Source organism: Solea senegalensis, linkage group LG3 (genome assembly GCF_019176455.1).
Source record: "Solea senegalensis isolate Sse05_10M linkage group LG3, IFAPA_SoseM_1, whole genome shotgun sequence".
NCBI lineage: Eukaryota > Metazoa > Chordata > Actinopteri > Pleuronectiformes > Soleidae > Solea > Solea senegalensis.
In genome coordinates, this window is record NC_058023.1 from 7,846,980 (window position 1) to 7,868,090 (window position 21,111).

Below are 21,111 nucleotides of genomic sequence, written 5' to 3' on the forward strand. Positions count from 1 at the left end.
ACTGAGTGTGCAAACTCAGGCAGCCATGCTAATGTGGTAGAAATGGGATGCAAATTAGATTTGTTTTAACACAGCATCTCTCTGTGATGGTATCAAACAGCCAGGACCGGGTTTTAGGGTTTGGAGTTTCCTTCAGGTCTCTGATCAAAAGAGGGAAAGGTGCACGGGGGAAATAAGTAAATCAAAATACACATCGACAGGACGACTGCTTTTCACTGCACAGCTGGATTAAATTGGAAATATACTTAAAATGTCATTGGCAGTAAACCGAAAAAGGATTACAGCGGTGTTAGCATGTCATTATGCACAACCAACAAATCCACTAACCCCCGTCTGCTTTGAATGGCAACCCACATTGTCACCACGAAGGTGTATCGCTCTGTGTGTGTGTGTGTGTGTGTGTGTGCCAGATATTTTCAATTTGGCAACAAGAGTCAATCATTATGTTAAACGCATTATGTTGACCTTATTGAAATGCTAACAGTAGCAGCTACTGCCGTGACATGTAAGCCTGCGGCTCCAGATTAGAATAGCTTAAGTCAATTTTCGCTCAATAGTTTTATGTGGTTCTTTTGATCAGTTTAACCTAATTACAGGAGCTTGGACTATATCGAATAAAGGATTGGCTGTACTCATCTCCAAACACCAAGACACAAGGGTTTATAATTCTCCAAGCTGTTGAATGAGCGTCTTGTCACGTTTTATATTTATATTTTATTGTCAAAAAATGTATATGTATCATGTTTGACTGGAGGACTTTGTCGTAAGGAAAGGGTTTATGCAACCACTGTGATATTGCAGCCAGGGATGATTCACCACTCAATAGCACACGCACAGTTGCTAAGTGACAAATTGCAGGCGAGCATGTGCAAGAGAGACAGAGTGAAAATGAGAAAGAAAGGGAATGGGCCCAGGATGAGGAGAGGAAATTGATTGGCTGTCTCGTAGGAATTCTGGCCGCCTACTGGAGGAAGGCTGAGTGTTGGGAGGGAGGGAGGGAGGGAGGTGGACTGATGGGGGAGGACGGGGAGCAGGGAGAGTAACTGCGGCTGATCATGCCTTGCAGAAATTGATGAAAAACAATCTGAACAAGTGAGAGAGGTGGAGATAGTAGTGACAAGAAAGAGGAGGGGAGTGCCCAGGCTCCTGGTATTGACTGAGGGCTGGGAAGGGTCTGATCTCGTTCTGTCATCTCATATGAATCATGCTCTGCCAGTTAAACTGTGACGCTTCAATATAGTGATGTCTTCGTAAAAGAAGATCACCAAATACAAGTTAGCTTCGAGGGCTACGGTGTGTTTTATCCAAGGATAAATACTTTTGGAAGATCACAGTGCCCCGAGACAATCTTACAACACTAATAAATGACAACGAGTCTCCCTAATGAGCGGGCAGCAGCCGAGCTGTGACAGCGCTTCATTTTCAAATCCCACAGCTTTTTTTAGGTGAGGAAAAGTCTGTGTTTAAAACACAGGTTTCACTTTCATGACATTACTCTGTAATTAAAAAAAACACTATTTGAGTGAAACGGCTTAAGTGCTGTGTGGTCAGTGTGAAGACATCCAGCTAAGCAGCACCACTTTAGATTATGCATGAGAGGCATGAACGCAGGCTACAAGTGTAGAATTTCATGTGGTTTGTTTGGGTACTCGGCTGTACAACGAAATATTCTCTGTCTTTGTTCAACCCTTTTACGTCGAGCGTATCACAGCGTTGTTCCAACTGTTTCTGAGTTGCACATTACGGCCCACAATGTGCTTATTACAGTAATTTCACAGTATCAAAATTCTAATTTAACATATACAGCTGCAGTGTTTTTTTTTTCTAAATAAAACATTTTTAAATAGTTAACACACTATTTTAACATGCAGTAAATTGTAAATGACTGCCACATATTGGAAGTTGTTTTTGAGAGTCAGTGGGCCGGACCAGTAAAATAAAAGCACAATAACAATAATTAGAACTCAAAATATTCCTCGTGTAATTTCGACAACATTACGCAAGTTTTACCATTTACATATGTGCATTATAACTTACAGATCATGGCGGATCTATAAAGGCACAAAAACACAGTATTTCAGTTCCACGCGGGCCGGATTGGACCCTCTGGTGAGCCGATTCTGGCCCGCGGGCCGTACGTTTGACGCCGCTGTGATAAAGGGTTAATCTGATTCCATTCTTCTTCTTTCCGCTAGTGTTTTATAGGTTTTCTAATCCATTATTGACTTTAAGGATCATAAACAGTTACATGCATGCCTTCAGATTCAAAGTTCAACAGTGTTTTTTTTGTGATTCACATCACTAAAACATAAAATAAAATTGTATAATCGCTTGTTCTGATGTAACGTATGCTTACTGTGGCCCTAGTTTGGTGAACTAAATTGTAGAAAAGTATAATGCCACTACTATTAGCAGTCATTCACGGCTCTCCCTGTGAAGCAGGGGCCTGCAAAACAAAACAAAACAAAAAACAAATCAGATATGAGTGCCCTTTTAGAGGCTGAATCACTTAGAAATAACATAAACACATTCCTCTCATTCTTAAGAGAGGGCTAAGGCCCGAGCAAATTAAAGATATCAGCCTTCTCAGAGATTATAACACAGCGAAGGGACTCGGATACGGTTCGCAAAGGTCACCGCTAACGTGTGACGCGTTACAATTCTCGCCCTGACCTTTGTTGAACCTGATCTCGACGCAGATCAAAGCTCGTCTGCCGCGGCTGAACTCTGGGGCCTGTGCATCACTGGGAGGACAGAAAACATCCGTTTGATCCATTCATTAATCCACTTACATGGAAAACGGATGTGTGAGGGAGGGGAGGCGGGGAGTAATAGACAGTGTTAAAGGTGAGGTGTTTCTTAGTCACGATGGCGGGATTTAAAGTTCATTTCAAAGAAAACTTCCCTGTGCTCAAACTGTTGTGTCTCCCGCTGGTCTGATACTCCTTTAGTCTCAGATGACAGGACTACACTCGGCGTGCACACAATCTTTCTTTCACACGTTCTTCTTCTTCATCTTCTTCTCATGAGAACACACACACACACACACCTCCTCTACCCTGCCAGTGTGCGTCTCGCGTTTCCTCTGAGTGCCCGCGCTCGCTCCCGCGGGACTCAATTGTCTGCCGAGCAGACAAACAAGCAGGTGTGATGCGAGGCCGCGATCATTCGCACGGAAAAGTTTGCCCTCCAAGAATTCATCAGCATACAGTATACGTTACTGTATTTCCCTGCCGCCCTATTTCTTTTCAGCGGAGCGCGCCGCACGTTTCATTGCGTTTCTATAATCCGGAATAAAATATGGAAGTGGTTTACACATGTGACGAGATTTTAGAGGCTGGTGAACATATCTGGACAAAAGGTGTTTGATTCCAGCTCATTTCCAGCACGTTGTAAGTGATCGTAGCGACTAAAAGCTGGGAATGGACGTACAATCTAACAAGCTCCACTTTGTGACAACAAATCATTTTGGAAACCACTTAAAAGGGATAAAAATGTATGAACAAAGCAACTCAAGTTTTCTTTGCCCTGCCTCATGATCTGTTTGCACATTTTCAAATAAAATACAGAACAAAATCTGGATTTGTTTTAACTCTGCAGAGTGCAGTGCTGACTACAGTGTCCTTGCATGCATAATATTTGACCTAGTTTCCCAATGTGATGTGTTTGGCGCAGTGTACGGTACGGATCATTTCCCCGAGACATCCTGACACGAGGGGTTTCATCTTTTGTCTTTGCTCTCGCGCTTCCTGCCTTTAGACGTCGTGTGAGATCCCAGAGGAGAGACGGGGGCAAGGATGGTGACTGGTGCTGAAGTCTATAAGACGGACATGATAGTAGATCATAATGTCAGAGAGAAGAGAGAGAGAGAGGGGGGGGAGGAGGAGGAGGTAAAATAGGCATGCTAACCGCTGTGGGCAGGGATGAATGGTGTAGGATGTTTGTGAGTGTGCACTGCAGGGAGAGAGAGCGTGTGTCCTTGTCTACGTTGCAACTGAATACCACAGGGATTAGCTAAATTCTACAAACACACACACACACTCGCAGTACTGCCAAATGCCACCAAGGGGAGCTCTGAATCTATGATCAGTCATTGGCCACATACCATACCGATTTCTCCTCCTTCTCCCTGCCCTCCCCTTTCTCCTTTTTCTCTCTCTTGACGGAGTGTCCCCATCACCTCACCCAAATCTGTCTGCATCATTTTATCCTGCACAACTCTGACAAATTCACAGGTTTTGTGGAGGATAGACACATCCAACAGGAGAGAGAGACAGATAGAGTCTGGTTAGTGAGAGGATTAACTTATTCGGATGCGGCGGTAGATACGTACGCACAGTGTTAGGAGAACAACAGACAAAGTGAATGAGACTCTTCGAGACAAACGAGGCTGGAGCAGAAACCTCAGTTAGATTTCACAGTTCAGTTTGTCGTGCAGACTGCAGGCATGATACTCTATTAGCTACAGCACAATGGGAGGCACAGTGTCCTTGTTTTCTTTTTTTTACATTTCCAGACATTTTTTAACATGAGATGACACAATTAAGTGTATAATTAACCGCACCGAACACGGTGGGAGTGAAACAACGTGCCTGTCATTTGAGAACGATCTGCAGTGGTCTGTAAAAGTGTGTTTAAGTGTACATGTAGTTTTGGAAATATGTTAGGAAATGGTATTAAATACTTGCTTTGTCTTGACATCAAGGTGTCAACGACATATTATCCACCCTCTGCTTCACGTTAATCTCATGCAAATCAAGTAAAATGGACAGAATCAGAACTAGAATTAGTATTGGTATTGGTGGCGGAAGAGTATTTGGGCCACATTTGAAAGAAAGAAAATAAATAAAACAGCATGAATTCTGAGATTAAAGTCAGAATTCTGAGAAAAAAGTCTTTAATTCTGAGATTAAACTCAAATTCTGACAATTATGCTGGGTTTTTTTGTTTGTTTTTTACTTTACTTTATAAAAAAATCTTTTTACATGTGGCCCTAATCCTCTTCCGTAATTGGTCTACATTTTAATTACATTATTGTTATGTCTTTTTTTTTTTTATCTTGAGTACTGTGTTCATTTTATTATTTATCATTAACTGTCCTTAAGATGTACAGTATCTTTGTTTTACACTCATGGTCTTCATACATACAGCATTAAGATTTTCCCTCAATCGTTGTCTTTTTCATATTTAAGTGTAATGTACACACACACACACACGTCTGTCTCTGCACTGGTGTACATGAAAGAGCTCACGGATCAGCGGTTATCAGTTCAAGAGCAAACACTGGGTCAGTGGTGGTCGATGGCGTCAATACGTCGGCTCCTTGTGTCTCTCGGTGGGGATGCTCTCGTGTAAACCTAAAGAGCTCTTTAACACCTCTGCTACCTCTTAAGGTCAAATACAATAATCCACTGGGGATTAAGTTGCCACGTGGAAATCAGTGGTTCTGGGTCTTAACATGGACAGAGTATAGATATTTGATATCTGCATACAGTATACATATATATATATATATATATATATATATGTATATATATATATATATATAAATATATATATATATATATATGTATATATATACATATATGCATTTTGGACCAAAGCGTCTGCTAAATGACATGTCACGTATTGTAATGCTTTAATGATATCTGCTTACTTTGCTGTACTGCAGCGTACAATAACTCGTGTTCCGTGCACTAAACGTGGCAAAGACTAAAAGATTTGTGGCTTTGCTTTAGTTGTTTAAACGAAACATGGTGAGCCACGCTAAAGGCTTTCATTATGAAAACGGACCAACTGTTGCATGCTACACCTGCTTCTGACTTCCTGCCTAACTGTGTTCCGCGTGCAAGAACCCTCACAGTTCCAGTCACATTGTTATTATAACTGCCAGTCTACACAGACGGACGGCGAGCGATACGAGCAGATAGGCTGAAAATAACTACAATGTCTCAGTTTAGCATGTCTACGTGCTTGTGTTGCTCATTTGGCTAATGGTCATTGCGGTGCAGTCGGTGGTCGGCGGGTCAGCGCATGCTGTAAATCTTTCAAATCCGCTTGGTTTTCCAAAACTCATTAAGCGAGTCTCACTCTGGTGATCACACACAGCTCTGCAGCATTGCATATTTGACCCCGACTGTGTATGAGTGCTTGTCTGCGAGTGTGTGATCACTACCCCCTTATCCTAAGGCAAGCATGGCATATAAAATATCACAGATCTTGTACCATTTTCTAATTTATTATATGAAACCCATTTTAATGTCATCGCTCGGTGAAATAAATGTCGGGGGAGCCCCCTCCCCGATTATTTAACCGCACTTAGTCCACGTTTCGAATTATTTTGCACTCAAGATTGCCCTTTTTAATGGGATGCATCTAAGTATAAGTAAGTAAGCACAGGACTTTGTTACTTCCTGTTGTTTTTCTATATGCAAACTTCCTGTGGGTGTATCTGCAGGCACACCATAAAAAGCTGATGTACCATCTCTGTGTTAATGCATTCACATCAGGCTCTTTTGTGCATCCAAGGCTGCTTACAATGGCCATTATTAGGTCTGACAAGACATTCATTCCAATTACAATTCCTCCCAAAACTATGCGGAGAAGTAAGCACGGCAAGTCTAAGTGAAATTGATCGCATCTCACTGCCCCTATCTGCAACCGCCAATTGATGACCTGGAGTATTTTTCGCAGAATGTACTGTATGTGCGCGTCTCTGTGCGACTTACCCGCCCCATTCGTGCTCATACACTGCAGGTTGCAGGTGCTCTTTTGTTTCCCATTATCTGCGATTAAAGATTTGTAAAGATGTGTTGGGTAATTTGTTCAGAGAGGGTATAAGTGCGTTGTCACCTTTGATGAATTGGGGTGCATTCTATTTGTGTAGCCCAGTGCATTATGTGCATACATATTGAGCACCACACTTTTCTTCACTTGTTCTGCCGCATCTTTAATATGCATAGCATTTATTAACGTTACTTTCATGCATGTTAACTATAATCTAATTAGAATTTGTGTTATTTGTGTGATGAATTTTCCATCCTTTGCCTTTACAATGATCTTTGCACATCAAGGTGAGCTTATTTTTTCAGAGAGAAACAAACAAAAACACGGCACCAAGTTTCTGTTCGAGTGTAACCTGCAAAGGAAGAGATGTCTGTTAGATTTGGCAGCGAGCAACGGCAGAGGAGAAGGTAGACGAGTCAAAAACCTCTTGTGCAAAGTGAAGAAAAAAAGAAGAGGAGAGTTAGATAAAGCAGCAGAGTTAAGGTGGGTGTCCAACAGAGGCACCACTCCATATGCGGTGGCCCTGGGTTACGGAGACAGTGTTTACCTGGCGCAGGTTGCGGGTGACGCGCACATCGTGCCAGGCATTGTCGTTGAACTTGCCATTGACAGGCTCCACCAGGGCCTCGAAGGCCCCCGAGCCCAGGTTGATGACCAGCCAGACGGCACCGCTCTTCAGGGAAAGGTTCACGTAGTCGGCCGACTTCCCCGTGTGCAGCATGAGTCCGTTGCGCTGCAGCGTGCGGAAGGAGAGCGTGATCTCGTCGGTGCTGCTCTGGATCGGCGTCGTCGACAGGTCGTAGCAGAAGAACTCGTTGCCCTTGAAGGTGGCCACCGACTCTTCCTTACCTGGAGGAAAACATAAGAGGTGGGAAAGAAAGGATTACTTCAGTATTACAGACTAAGTCCGTCGAAGCATAATCACTTCCAAATAAACATCATTTTAAATGCATATTAACCCTTTAACACCGAGTTTGCACAGGCGCACTTTGCATTCAAGTAATTACACGACGGTTTTTGCTATCGGGAAAAATTCCAAAGAGAAGTTGCAGGTCGAAGTCAACGTGTGGTTATTACGGTCATTTCATCCACAATGTTGCAGGAAACCAACTAGTGTTTTTTTCTAATTAAAACTTCTTGTTTTTCTTCATTTTAAATTGTTAATACACTATTCTAATGCAGTAAATTGCAAATAACTGCCAGCTATTGAAAGTTATTCTGGAAAAATGGGCAAAAGCACTTAGTTACAGGACATTTTCTGGCTGTTGTTTGGTTAAAATAAGCAAAAAAATGTTCGGAATGACATTTTGATGCTTAGGTGTTAAAGGGTTAAGTCAAAAAAGTAGATCCTTTTTGTGCCAAATTGATCAAACCCAGATTGTAAATGACATTATTATTCAATTTCAATGTCTAAAATGTCAATCTGAGACAGTTTTACCATCTTAAAATGCAAATACCCGAATACAACAGATGAAACACCATTTATTTGCAACATAATTAGTTTGTCAAAGCAGCATAAACAGGTCAGTCAGAATAAGATTTGGGGGGAAAAAACAGAAGCAAAACAACAAATCTTAAGAGAAGAGGAAGGAATGAAGGAAGGAGACGCCGTGTTGACAACTCTGTTAATGCCTGTCAGTCTGTCTGCAACCCAAACACATGAGCAGCTCCCACTGCAGCGAGCGCCGTGCACACACAACCAGTCAAAACAGCCAGTTTGTACGACAGGGGGGAGGACACCATGTGCATCTGTCAGGAACTTAAACACCTGTTGCAGCACTCACAAGACGGACACTTCAGGGTGTGGATGCAAAAGTAAACGCGGAAAGAAAGGTTGTTTTCATTCTAATTTTGATATATTGCTCCTTGTGATTAATAGTTTTCATTTTAACACAAAATACCAAAAGGACTCATGGTACAAATAATCGCTTTCTGCTGTCAAATAACTCTTCCCCGTCTGGCGGTGATACAAATCAACTGGTTCCCCCAACAAGAGCCATGATCAAAGTGATACTTCCTGGGTTCCATCGCTTCTTCCCCCAGGGAGGCCGAGTTTGAGGAGTCAGCCTCAGGTAATGAGGTTTAGGACTGAGGCACAAGGAAAAGTGGGTGACGGGGGGTGGGGGGACGACTGTTCAATGTGTGATTGTCAAATAAAGTTGATTACACTTTTTTTTTTTATTCATACCAATTTAAGGAATAACAGCTGCATGGGACCTATGATGTTGTGTTTAAGTGGCATCCTAACTGCTGCATTTCTGGAACATTAACATGGATGACGGCACTCTCTTTCAAACGAGACACGTCAAGATAATAAAGTGCGAAAAGAACGCGAAAGAAAACGCTTGCAGGGAGGAGGTGAAGGACAAATGGCAGCTACCTAATAAAGATTTAATAAAATAAACATTTGAGCAATCTCAATTGAAGTGTGAATTGTCATCAAAAAAAAAAAAAAAAGGCAACAAAGGAGAGAGAAAGAGATGCAGAGGAAAAAAAATGAAGTAAATCCCCAGGAGCAGCCTCGTGGCGGTGTCTGTCTTGCTGATGCTGGAAGAATAAAAGCACAGCAAATGGACCACAGCGACCATTTTCAATTATGTATTAAAGCTGGACCCCCTTCCAAAGAGCGGGGCTTTTAACAGTGAGCAACAAACAGCTTGCGGTTGCATCCGTTAGCTCGGCGAGACAGAGCAAAACAAACGAACCGAGGAGAGCCGCGAGCCGCGTTAAGTACAAATAAGAATGTTTTGTTTGTGTACGGTTAATGAGAGCGCCAGATAAAGCTGAAGGGACGCATGGCGGACACATGGACACTGACAGGCCAGAACACGCACACACACTCATACACTTGTTCATCTCATATAAGCCCTGTGTGCTGCCAGGAGCAGGTGATCGTCCTCCATGCAGCAAAGCACTGAACGCAAAGAAGAAGATGACTCCAATCTCGCCACAAAAAAACTCATAGAACTCCTCTGAGACCACTTCAGCCCCCGTGAATATGTGCTTGTCGCGATGCATGCCTCTCTCTTTTTTTTAAAGTCCTGTACATCATCTGTATCTCATCATTTCAATCCGGCGGTGCGGTCGTGTGACTGCGTGCGTGCACACACACACACACACACACACACACACTCAACGTACACACTTTTCACTCAGATCAAATAGCTTTACATAAAAGCCCCGAGAGCCGCACACTGCAGCCAGAGGTAAGAAAAGACACACAAGCACAAAGCGGTAACTAAAGTGCTGTCAAGGTCTCAATTAACCTCAACGAAGGCCCCGACTACATTACAGCAACGACTCAATTGAAATTTAGACACTCATAACGGCATCTTTATTATTCACTAAATGTCACGTTCCTCTGGTGGTGGATGCCGCTGAGACGACTGAATGGACCGCTCCACGTCAAAGGTCCTCCGGGGGTCGAAAACGATACAACCGGCGCACAAGGCAGAGCAATCTTACCGACAACCGCCCCAAATGAGATACACAAAGTCAGCATTCACTCTCCACATGCGCAGACTGGTGGCCTTTCATGGCGCTCAACCTACGTGTCAGTACAATACTGTACAATATTAACAGAAAAGCAGACGTCAGTGGCACAAGACGGTTTTTGCTTCTCATTACCGTAACTCGTAGACTGTTTGTGAAATTTAAAAAAAAAAATTCCGGAGTGGCGATCTGTCCAGGGTGTGACCCCGCCTTTCGCCCTGTGTCAGCTCGCGATTGCCACAGCACCGCGACCCTCATGTGGACGATAAAGTGGTAGAATACAGATGGATGGATGCCGAAAAGAACCTTTAGAACTTCCACGGAACGACCGTCCGATCACAGACGAGATTCCCCAGCGCGTCGCACGTTTGTGACGCCAGCGTCTCAGCACCGTAATTCCCAAACGGTCGAATAACTGCCAGATATCCAAAGTGAAAGTTACCATTGAAAATTTTTTGACAATTCTACAGCCATAAAATCAAAATAAATCCAGGCAGCCTCATTATCTTGACGGTTAATTACACAGAGAACTTTAATAAATGTTGCTCAATCGTGTAAAAAGTAAGACTTCAATCATCAAAACCATTGGCGTATGCCACGATCACACCGGCACCAACAACTAAGTATTTTGCTGCAGTTGAGGTGGAGGAGGAGTCCTGGCCCTCGCCGTTCTTGAGGGGGTTGTCCCGTCTCTGTGTGAGGGGGGAGGACGAGCAGAGGTAGAGGATGGAATTCCACCCAAAGTGTAATCAATTCCCCCGGACTTGGATCATCACACCCACTCCAAACCCACTCACACATACACGACTCATGCACTCTAGCTTCACTCGAGAAAATCAGCCCCGGGATGTGTAAACAAGTATGCAATCTCACTTCTCGGCAAACCGCAGTGAACGCTGATCTATGGATATTTATTACACATGTTCCTGGCCTTGGAAGAACACAACAACGACATCATCATCGTCGAGCGAGCGGCATTGTGGAGTCTTTGGTTGGCATCACAGTAATAAAAGTGCAGTGCAGCATGTGTTATTAGATTGGATTTGGCTCCGACTAAAGGAGGGAACAGGTTTAATAAGATGAGCCGCATGAATAGCTGCATCCAAACTTGTGTGGCGCATTCGTCGGCGCAAAAATGAACCCTGACATGCAGCTTTTAGGACGATCGGGTGACATATTGGCAGTGAGGTGCTATTAGTAAGGAGACAACGGGAGAATTGTGAGCGTGTGCATTTGGACATATGCAAAATCCATTCGTCACGTCGCATTATCCTCGACGCTCTCACCGCGTCACGCGCGCAGGCACACTGCACACATACAGTCTCACTCTATTAGCTTCCCGATGAGCGCCGTGTGCCCCACAGAGACAGTGTCCGACAGCTTTGGAGAAACAGTGAGATAAGAGGAGCGGTGGGACGCAGTGTGAAAGCTTTGATGCGGCTTCATAAGCCAACGGGGATCGCTGGAGTCCACACACAGAGACTGGCGTCCTGCTGTGGAACACACGCGGAAAGGCGGCGATAGAGAACGAGGAACGATTACTGTAGGATGGAAAGGAGTCATTAAATTGTGATTTTATAATTCAAACTTGAGTGTCCACGTTCACATTCATTTGATAGACGAATCGCGGGACGACGTGAAAACCGGGAGACAACAGGTAGTTGTAAATACATGGATAAAAATAATAATAATAAGAACAATAGAAAATATTTATTTAAATGTATTATAAACACTCATAAATGTGTGACTTCCCTGAGCAAAAATGACCATGGGGTCTCATAAATCATGTAAACATATAATAAACAACTCAAATGATATCATTTACTGTCCCAATGACTATGACAGCACAGCAAATATAATATAATATATAATATAATATTTACCAGGTTTGCCTGGTAGACCATTTGGTAGAATGATTTATAGGAGCATAAAAGTCTTTAAATGATTTATTTCGCTCTTTCTTTTTTGCACTTCTTACTCCCGGGTTTTTAAACTTACCACAACACTTAGAAAAAGTCATGAATACATACAAGAATCTTCATAAAGACCTTGATTCTTTTTTTCTCCTCATACTTAATTGATCCCTTAGGGGAAATTCTGTCTCTGCATTTAACCCGTCCTCTATTAGGAACCGTCCTCGAATTAGGAGCAGGGAGCAGCTTGAATGTTGATTCCAGTGTCGTCATGGCAACATGTAAAGGATCTTAGGCGCTTGAGCTCGCTCGATTCATTTGAACTAACACATAATGAGAAACGGCAAAAACCTGACAATCTTTTATCAAATAAATCAATGGTGAGTTTATGTCCAGACAAATGAACTTGCACAGCACAGCTGCACACGTGTTGTAATTGGATGATTTAATAACGTATGTATTATTATTTACAAAGTCCAGTTTGAGTAAAACATTTATATTCTTTCGTCAAAAGACTCCATGATTCTCATTAGCATTTTCTCTGCACCAGCAGGTGATTACTGTATGTATCGATCCACGGACTAATTGTGATCCCATAATGAAGGAGCTATAATTTGCCCAGCTCATTTGCTGAAGGCCAGCGTTCTTTGTCGCACTGATTATGTTCCCCAAACTTAAACAAACGTGCTGGTTAAGACACAGTGAACGTGTGACCAGGCCATGTACAGTGTCAACATTGGGTGAGTCGTCTGCAGTGAGGTAATCGTGTCTGTAGCTTATTTATTTATTTATTTATTTATTTATTTCGTTTTTGACGACCCTTTAAATGTTGGTCACTTCCACGCGATGCCGCCTTTTTGACGGCGGCAGCATTAAATGAACCCCGCGCATTGTGTATGTATCTAAAATTCTAATTACCCACTTGACTTTATTAGTGAAGTCACATCTGCGACGTTTCCGCAGACTTTTATCTAACCTATGACTAAGTGTGCTGGCGGAGATTTACATTTCAAAAGCCCTTGGCATACAGACACTTGATTAGACTAGTTTTTTTTGCTCTTCTACCTTTAAATGTAGCTGCAGGTTATATTTTAAGAGCACGCCATTCGTTTTAATTTAATCCCTTGTGCCGCTGCTTTGATTGACAGTATTTGAAGGTCGCAGCGTGCAGGTGGTTAAGAAGCAGAGGAAGAAGAAGAAGGAAAAGGAAACAATATTTTTTTTTTTTAAATAAATACTAAATACTAAATCTGCTCTCTAGTGCTCGAGTGCTACTGTAAGTTGGGCGACATAAACAGGACACTGAAGATAATGTGTGACTCCAATACTTGGAGGTGTGGTTGAAGATTAATTAAGGTATAGTAAAGGGTAGGAATTTAATTGCCCGTTGCCTGGGAAACAATGCGTTCTGTAACCTTTGTCCACTTTCGTCCTCCCCCTTTTTTGTAAGATTGTTTTTCCCGTGATTTATTTTCTCTCCCAGCGTGGATGTCTTGGCAGACGACTATTATCACAGCGGACGGCTGTTGAGTCTCTCGGCTCAACTAGGACACAAAGAAAATGTCAAGTAAAGTGAAACTGGTGATAGGTGATTGATTATGTGCTCTTTCGCGGCAGGGCGTCGTAGCCCGCACACTGCAGAGGAGGTAAAGCCGGGACAATCTCATCTTCTCCATCATCAAATTGCACTTTCTTACACACACACACACACACACACACACACTTAAACTCAAAATGACGAGTGCGACGTTATTTAGCATCGCACCAACGTTGTAAACAAGAAATAGCACTTGCAGTTCCCTCTTCCAGCCATTTTCTGCTACATTGATCTGGCTAATGCTCATATTCCTTTCTCCCCCTCAACGACATGCAACAATCCATGAGAAATACAGGTATGGATTTCTTTTTTTTTCTTTTTTCTTCTTCCAATGGCTCCAGTGAGCATTGCTTGGACTTGGCTCATTAACTTGATATTGAACTGTAGTGAAAATATCTCACAGACGACAACTATTTGCATATTTGGACAAAGACTCAATTAGAAAAGTCTAATGCAAAATAGTCTTGGTGGGAGACAAAAAAGGATTCTAGTTGAATTAAGAGCCTAAAGAGAAACATAAGATTACATTCAAGGAAATACACACTTGCACTTGTACCATGGGATGTCAGTTTGTTACTGTCAATTAAGCAGAGGGAGGAAACAACGCAGTATTGTTTCTGCCTGGATGTGGGTTCTTGACAATGACACTGAAGAAGTATCCACTCTAAATTGATGTACTTATGATATTTATATCACAGCTGGTAGTAGAATGGAGTCGTTGGTGTATAAATGGAACATAATTCTTCCGGAACAAGACAAAAAAAAACTATACATGAATAGATTACTATGGGAGGATGCTTCGTTATTTATGGCAATCGTTTATTTTATTGCTTGTGTGCCAAAGAAACTCTTTTTTACTCCCACCGGTGACATTTTGACACAGAAAACACAGACACAATGGCCTTTATATGTGGAGCAGATCAATGTTTATGTTCCTCCTATGTGCATTAAGAGATCCTGCTGATATGACAGTGGCATTTGTCAGAGAGGTGCAAGAAGGGGCCACAAAGGTCATGGAGTGGTTCACAAACTAGAAGGGGTCATTTCAGCAATGATTATTTGAAAATATGTTTTAAAAAGTGGTTCAATTTGAAGTAAAATATGACCCACATGACCAGTGAAGGGATAATGACAGATTGGAATTAAAATGCATCATAAAATGCATGTCTGTGTGTTACCGCTCTCAGTTTGGACAAATTTAAGTCCATTAAACACTGCCGCTGAGAGAGCGCGTTTAAGTGTTAATGAAACGTTCAGTGAGCTGAGGAGGAGTTTTAACGAGGACAACTTGTTGCTGAAGGCGTTTGACCTCCTGAACCCACGGCGCTGAATAACGACCCACATCAGAGATAAATGGAAGTGTGTATCTGACAAGTTTTCAACTAATGAATGAATACGGGTGGCAGGTCAAAACAGTAGTGAAACGCACATTAGGGGTACCTGGCAACTCACCAAATATGTACTGCCAACAACTTACACTCATTTATTACAAAAAATAAAATTCTAATGAAGCCCCGGAGTACAATTAAACTTAATGAGTGACTCAGTGTAGGTGGAAATAAATAAAAACACATGCAAATAGACGGCTACTTCACACTCTGGTAAGACTCATGTTTTTTAACTGTCATACTAAATCGATATTTACCACTGGCATTTGAAGGTGAGTGTAAAATGATCAACTCAGATGTTTCACAGACTGGGCAACAAACAAAAAAAATTGGATGAATCTTCTGATGTATTTGGAAAGCCTTTAGCTAAATTCTAACCTTTCTCTCCGGAGGCTTTTCAATGATGGATGTAGCAGCATGAATCAGCCCATATGGCATGACGTGAGATAGAGGCACGGGGGCTGTGGGGATAACTGCTTCCCAATATTAGATTTTTATTCTTTTATTTTTTTATTATAAGACAAGAAAAAAAAAAAATCCATTAAGAGTGACTTTGAGTGGCGTGTTTAGTGTAACCGTCATGTCATCTGGTCGTGCATGGGTTGGGGTTAGCGCGTGATAAAATCATCCATTTCCTTCCAGAAATAAACGAGTGATGGGACTCATTCATCTTATGTATTAACATAAGCACAGCAGCAGATGTGCGCAGCAAACGTGACTGCAGTTAGTCAGGGACCTGAAAAAAAGCTGAGCTACCACTAACTCACACCTGAGCTAGTAGTGCTTAAGGATACTGCTCACACACAGAACTGCCTTTTCCTGCTTTGTATGCTTCTTTTTCAGGCTTAGGTCACACCAAAACACTCCGATAACATTTCCTAACTTCACTGTAGGGTGTTTTTCTGCACTGAGTTCATGTGCAAAGGCGTCTCTGCACATGTGAGACAAGCATGAAGAACAATAGCCAGTGTACTGTCTAAACCAGGGGTGTCAAACATACGGCCCGGGGGCCAGAACCGGCCCCCTCAGGATGAATTTGTTAAATTTCACACTAATCTAAACGTAATGTCAAATGCTCCAGATACCCGTGCCTTTATAGATCCAGTGTGCTGGGTAAATAGTAAATTTAGGCATGATATTGTTGAAATTGCACCTATATTTCTCAAGAAATTTCATGTTTTGTAAAAGTATCCTTCAGTAAATGTGAAACAAAGGAGAAAAAACAAAGGGGTTCTTGTTGTTCATAGGTTTTTAAGCTATTATTTTACTATTTTTACTGGTCCGGCCCCCTGAACAAAAATGAGTTTGACACCCCTGGTCTAAACCATCAATCTACAATCTCAAGTGGGCTGGACCTGTCAAATAATATCATGATAACCTATTAACAACAAGCAATCCAAATGTTTCCCTTTGTTTCACCTTAAATTAAGTGTCTTTTTACAAAACAACCTGAAAGTTTACTATTTACAAAGGTATAAAACACTTAACCACAGGTATCTGGAAGTGAAAAGTATCATATTTGTTCACAGATTCCTCCTGGTGGGCCGGTACGTTTGACACCCCTGGTCTAAACTATATTCAGGGATGCCTGTTGTCAGAGATGCTGGACAGAGAATGTTTCTGTAGGGCTACTTCAAAAAATGCATCCGATAAATCAACATTTGGTGAATTACTCGAGGAAAATGGAACATTTACAATGCATCAGTCACACACTCAGAAATACATCTGCTGCTGCGTCTGACAGCTGCTGGATCTGAATTATTGAGGTTCCCTGTGTGCAGTGGGAAAGTGGGACTTCTATCTTACAAACACGTAAACATGCAACCCAGCGCTATTAAGGCGAGCCAGTTTTTTTTTTCTTCCAGAAGCATTTAATAATGTTAATGCAGCAATCACTCTAGAAACAGAAGATTTCTCCCAAACTGGACGATCAAAAAATGTTCACCAGGACGTTTCAATGAAAAAACTAAGAAATTTAGCCAGGGTGGACATTTTCCTGCAGCAGGTGAGCAGCAGGTGAGGACACATTTAAAAAAGTACATCAAAAACATAATAAATGATCTAGCAAACAAATTATTTCGGCCGTACCTGTCCTTCGTACGCCTCAAAGTGCACAGTATGAGCTGTAACTGTTATTAGCATGTGTGCTAATAGCATCTGCCTAGAAAACAAGTGCTTCTCCACTTTTTTTCTCACAGGCTGGGCCACTACGATGTTGGGCCGATCTCTTGGGCCGCCATTTGAATATTCTGGACATACACTGATGAAAAGAAGTTCATTTTAATTGGCAGAACACACACATAACATAGAGTATGTCCTAAGCTGTCGTCATACAACTCGGAAGCTTTAATTTATCTGGACTTGTTTCATTTCTGCGCTACCAATTGAGTTTTTTTCTTCTTCTTTGTTTTTTTTAATGTTTACTCAAGCATTTCCTCTCAGTTTCATTGAGGTCACAATTTAGCAGCAACCTTTGTCACACCATACTGTAAACCTCATGCTGTTCCCCTTCTTCAATTCTGACTAAAGAAACCCGACTATTAGGAGAAATACAGTGCAGTACGCAGAGATGTGACAAGGGTGAAAGGGTGCATATGTGTTACAATTGAGAGTTCACTTTAAATACTGTAAAATAACCATTTCATACTGTTGTTAACTAGTTCATACAGGTTAAAATATATTATTTTACCAGAGCTACTGTTTGTATTTGCACGCAGCCTTGGCGATGTATAGGATGAAGAGTGTGCACATCAGCACACACGCACACCACGCCTCGGTCTCCTCCATCAACAAATAAGTTGTGTTGTTAGTTGATGCTACAGTGGCTGTTGACAGAGAACTAGCAGTATATGGGTGATAGGTTGTTTGTCTAATAACCGAGGCTGCATTTCAATTTCACATCTCACTGAGCAGCCTGCTTAGCCGTATTGCTTAGCCTGGTGTTGTATGATATGACAACAGGCTTAGCGAGAGGACGTGTTTGTATGCAGCTCAAGACGATAATAACAAAAAAGGAAAAGCAAAAAGAGTTGCACGTCACCCTCGCGGTTTATAGTGATGACTTCAGCTGTTTGAGCCAACTTTGAAACAGGTTGAACACGGGAGACGTTTGTTGAAATAAACACACACACACACACACACACACACACAAACACATCTACCCCCTACTTGGTTTCATTAAATTACTGCAGCTTGAAAGTGACTCTGCCTTTATACTCTTCCCTTTAGGCCTTTTCTGTGTGCCACACACTGACATCACTCTACGTCTCGTCTAATGAAAGACTTTAATTCCTCCTGCTGTCCCTGCTACTCCAGCTCTTTGTCTGTCTTCGGTGTCTTTGTGAGGTTGTTGGTTTTTTTTGTGTTTTTTTTTTTTTCCTTTTGCCTTTCGTTGAGTCTCTATTACAACAAAGTGTTTGGAGCTAATGCTGCGTGTGCCATGACTGGGAAGAAAAACTAGCAAGTCGCCATCAGGTGTTTGCATACCTTCTTCCACGCAGAAATGTACAGTCTGTCTCATGTTTCCATGACTGCGACTGTGGCGGAGAATCTCTCTATCGCACTCCTTGAATCTGCACCACCTCGGGCACCCTCCTTATCGCGAGTCTGCTTGAGCACGGCCTCTGATTTGTGCTTTACATGTCCACTGAGACAGACCGAACATGATCGCGACAGCCATTAAAAAAAACCTTCTTTTCTTTTAGTGCTTTCTTAGGGGGGTGAAAAAAAAAAAATCATGCGCAAAATACAAATCGGTAACACTGTAACGTCATTTGTCGTCGCTTACAGAATTCATGACAGGCCGACAGTGACACTTTCTCTCTGTGGCAGCCTCTGGTAAATCTTTTCTCCCTTTCCCAGTGGTCATCATTTGCCTTGGATTTAAGGACACACATCCTCAGAAGGCAGTGAGTTAATTAGACACTGGGCCCTATCTGTCTCACACACACACACACACACACGTCCTCTCCAAAGTAATGTGGGCAGTCACTCAGGGAGCGTACGTGGGTGTTTCTCTGCACACGTGTGCATGTGTTTCCAAAGGCCCGTGTGTGTTCGAAGATTCTCTTTCGAAGCGAATAATTCTAACGCAGCAGACTTGCTCGCGTGAGCCTCTTTGCATTGACAAAGACACTAGCTTTCCCCCGCATTAAGATTGCAGCCTCATCACAACCTTGACAAACGCGGGAGACGTGACTCCGCAGCGACGCTTACGTCAATGTCATAACTTTTTACGCGGCAGACACGTGAAATGTTGCCCTGAAGGCACAGAGAGCTAACCTTGAATAAAGAACTAAGCAGATAAGGTTTGCCGAGCACCACGGGGTTTATTGTGACAACTCTGGCCCTTACTCACAGTGAGGAGGAAATGACAGCCTACTGCTGCGTGCTGGAAATGTGCTTGTGATATTTGTGGCTCAGAATCTTGCTTATTGCAAACAAAGTCAACAGTGTCCTGTCTCCTAAAGGTTGAAAAGTGTTCAATTTTGTGATCAACACATATGTTTGTCAAATGGTTTGACATATTTTTCATGTTCTGCGTCTTACTGCACATTACAACACATTACTAGTATGCCACCAACTGGAGTGACAAGTTTAGAAACGTGGATACAAATACACATGCTTGCGTACGTCCAGGCATTTGGCGAATGACAGGATTTGTCCTCAAGACATATCTTTATTTGACTTAACATGATAAAAAAGACAGCAATAATGGGAGTACATTAAATAAATGGGTGTATTACAAATACTACTAGTACTAAATTATGCACTTTCCTTCAAGACTCTGACTCAAGTGCAGCTTGATCACACCTATACTAGCCAGGGATAGGCAGGAAGATTTTTATTATAAAAAGTAAAAAAAAAATTATATTAAAATGAAACTAAACAATCTAATAATCTAACAATCTAATAATAAAAACTAAATATATCCCTAATACATTTTTAATGACATCTACAGTTCAGAGACAAAGGCATACTGTATATTGACAACTCTAAGTTATCTTGTCCCTCGCTCTCCTCTAAAAACAAACTCCCAGCATCAAAGCCAGACACGTTTCCATCACTTTTGCCACTCCCCACCCCTTCTTTCATCTCCAGCACATCCTTCTTTAACCACCCGTATCTCATGTCAGTCATATTTCATTAATATTTTAGTACTAGGAAAGCCTATCTTGCCTGCTGCTGCCTCTCACTTTCTCTGTTTCTCTCGCCCTCCTCCTCCTCCTCCTCCGCTTCACTTGCTCATTCTGCAAAATGATCCAAAGGAGCTCTGACACCAATAATTAAAGAGTTATTGAAATTACCATTGACTGGCCCTCTTGTTGCTGCCGAGTGCCAGAAAAGATCCTCTGCTTTGATCGTCTAAGCTTTCCCTACATTCTATTAAACTCTGCTCTTGCAAATAACTCTGTTGCACAGATAAAACCCACACTCCCGCACTCGCCGAGCCCGACGCGGCGCCGACGTGCAGCCAGCACACACTCCGGAACATCAAACCGCCACGCTGGGAAAATAAAAAAAAGAAAAGAAAAAACGGCGCCCCTTTGTAATTAAAAGATTAAAAGTTAGTATTCGTTTAAACGTGCTGCCAAGTTCCAGTCCTATTTTCTTGGAGTTTCTACGTGAACATACAAACGCTGCGTAAATGTGAGCAGCGACGCTGATGCTACAAAACGCATCAAAATAGGAAACATGTCCTGAAGCATGAAATCTCCTTCTCCCCACCACCCCCACGCCACGCCCACCCAATCCCCCTTTCCAGCATGTCAAATCATCCTCCATTTTACTCCCACACCAGCATCCTTCCATCCTTGCCCTCTCCTCCCTCTCTCCATATCCAGGAAGACTGATGTCTCGTCTCCCGAGTGAGCCGCCCCTCCCCTTTCCTCGCCCCGAACGCAAGATTGCCTGTGTTTTTTGAATCCCGACAAGC

General features: G+C 42.3%; 1 protein-coding gene across 5 annotated transcripts in view; it reads right to left on the reverse strand.

Annotated features, from left to right (window-relative positions):
* LOC122766875 (neurexin-2-like) overlaps positions 1–21,111 on the reverse strand; it is a 563,355-nt gene that overhangs the window by 327,879 nt on the left and 214,365 nt on the right. For all 5 annotated transcript variants that reach the window (XM_044022084.1, XM_044022083.1, XM_044022085.1 and 2 more), the window contains one exon: positions 7,334–7,635. In XM_044022084.1, coding sequence (XP_043878019.1) covers positions 7,334–7,635 — 302 coding nt within the window. The remainder of the gene's footprint in view (positions 1–7,333; positions 7,636–21,111) is intronic.